The 1,455-nt window shown below is 34.2% G+C and overlaps 1 protein-coding gene across 2 annotated transcripts in view; it reads right to left on the reverse strand.

Moving 5' to 3' along the window:
• Positions 1–1,054, reverse strand: part of LOC108690705 (actin-interacting protein 1) — a 7,011-nt gene extending 5,957 nt beyond the window's left edge. Inside the window, exon 1 of one of the 2 annotated variants that reach the window (XM_018198132.1) lies at positions 846–1,054. In XM_018198132.1, the coding sequence (XP_018053621.1) occupies positions 846–861 (16 nt within the window). In that variant the 5' untranslated portion in view covers positions 862–1,054. The remainder of the gene's footprint in view (positions 1–845) is intronic. The other variant, XM_018198133.1, reaches the window with a different exon arrangement.
• Between the last annotated feature and the right edge of the window lie 401 nt (positions 1,055–1,455).

Genomic DNA, 1,455 nt, shown 5'->3' on the forward strand with positions numbered 1-1,455 from the left:
TATAAATATTATAAATATTTAATTTATAATAATTACTATATAATTATTATAAAAAATAATTTATTCTTTTATGGTTTTCTTCATTCTGATAAGAATGAACATAATATATATAAAGTATATAAATCTTATCTACAATCTTATCAAACTTGAACATTTAATATTTGTGATTCATCTTCCTTTTTCTAGCGTGACTATATACAGGGTGTCAAAAATCTCGACATATTTTTCTTCACTTTTTACAAAAATTCGATTAGAGAAAATCAAATTTTTCTTAATAATTTTTTAATTTTTAATATAAAATTTGATAACAAAAAAAATTAAAAAATGAAGGCTCCAAAAATAAAAACCGAAATTAAACAATAATTTTATTATTCCTTTGCATCGAGCATTAAGTACATTTAAATTTTCATTCTTTTCATGAAAGACTTGCCGATCACGATATTCTCTCTAAACGAAACATTTACTCCAAATCACATCTAGAAGAAATCTTTGGGGTAAGAACGCCAATAGTTTTTGAGCATCCTGTATATGCACATTGACATCAGCCGTGCGTCCAGCGTATCGTGTCACACACGACTGACACGACACATGTGTGACAACGCTTCAAATTCGAGTGAAGCAAGATAAACCATGATTTACGCGGTTAAACGCAAGAGATGTGTAAAATCGTAGAGGAGCCTCCTTTCATTGTCTCGTCGGTGCGTCGCAACGCCTCGTGATCCGATCAGAGATAAGTAAACCGGAAAAACTGAGAGGAAGATATTTCATGTAGCAAATCGGTACAATATAGTATAGTACACCGGTACATAAAAGCAAAGGTAACGCGTTCAGGTATCGCGACTTACTCGTTTCGTACGACATTCCGTTCGGTGAACCCTGTGCCTCTGCACGCCCAACGATATCTAAACTAGACCGAGCGAGAGAATCTGGTGTTTGACGTGAGGATGCGACGTCCACGACAGCCTACGTGTGATAGCTCCGCGACAGCACCCACCTTCCGCACACAAAACACACACACACACACACACACTTGCTCAAACACATATACACACGCACACATATATATCAAATACGCACGCGCTGCATGCACGCACACTTACGTGCAAAATACTTGTTCCACCCTTCGCCTTATTTGGTTGAAACATGAACAAAGATATTACTAGACGCGCCTGGCTGAAGCGTGCACGAGAGTTGATAGGAGACACGATAGAGACATCTGCTGGGAATTTTTGTTGAACTAAATTGCGGCTAAAATATAGATAAAATCACAATGCAATAACGGCCTGAAGCTTTTTTGAATTAAAAAAAGAAAAAAACGTAAACACAAGAAAATTTAAAAAAGGTACACAAACGATACATTTATTTGTTTTATTTTTTTACATATTTTTTCTCTTTCGGTTTTTTTTCTAAAGTGTTTAAATATATATTTATTTTATTTATATTTTATTTATATTT

The sequence above is a fragment of the Atta colombica genome, unplaced genomic scaffold (genome assembly GCF_001594045.1).
Source record: "Atta colombica isolate Treedump-2 unplaced genomic scaffold, Acol1.0 scaffold35, whole genome shotgun sequence".
Taxonomy (NCBI): domain Eukaryota; kingdom Metazoa; phylum Arthropoda; class Insecta; order Hymenoptera; family Formicidae; genus Atta; species Atta colombica.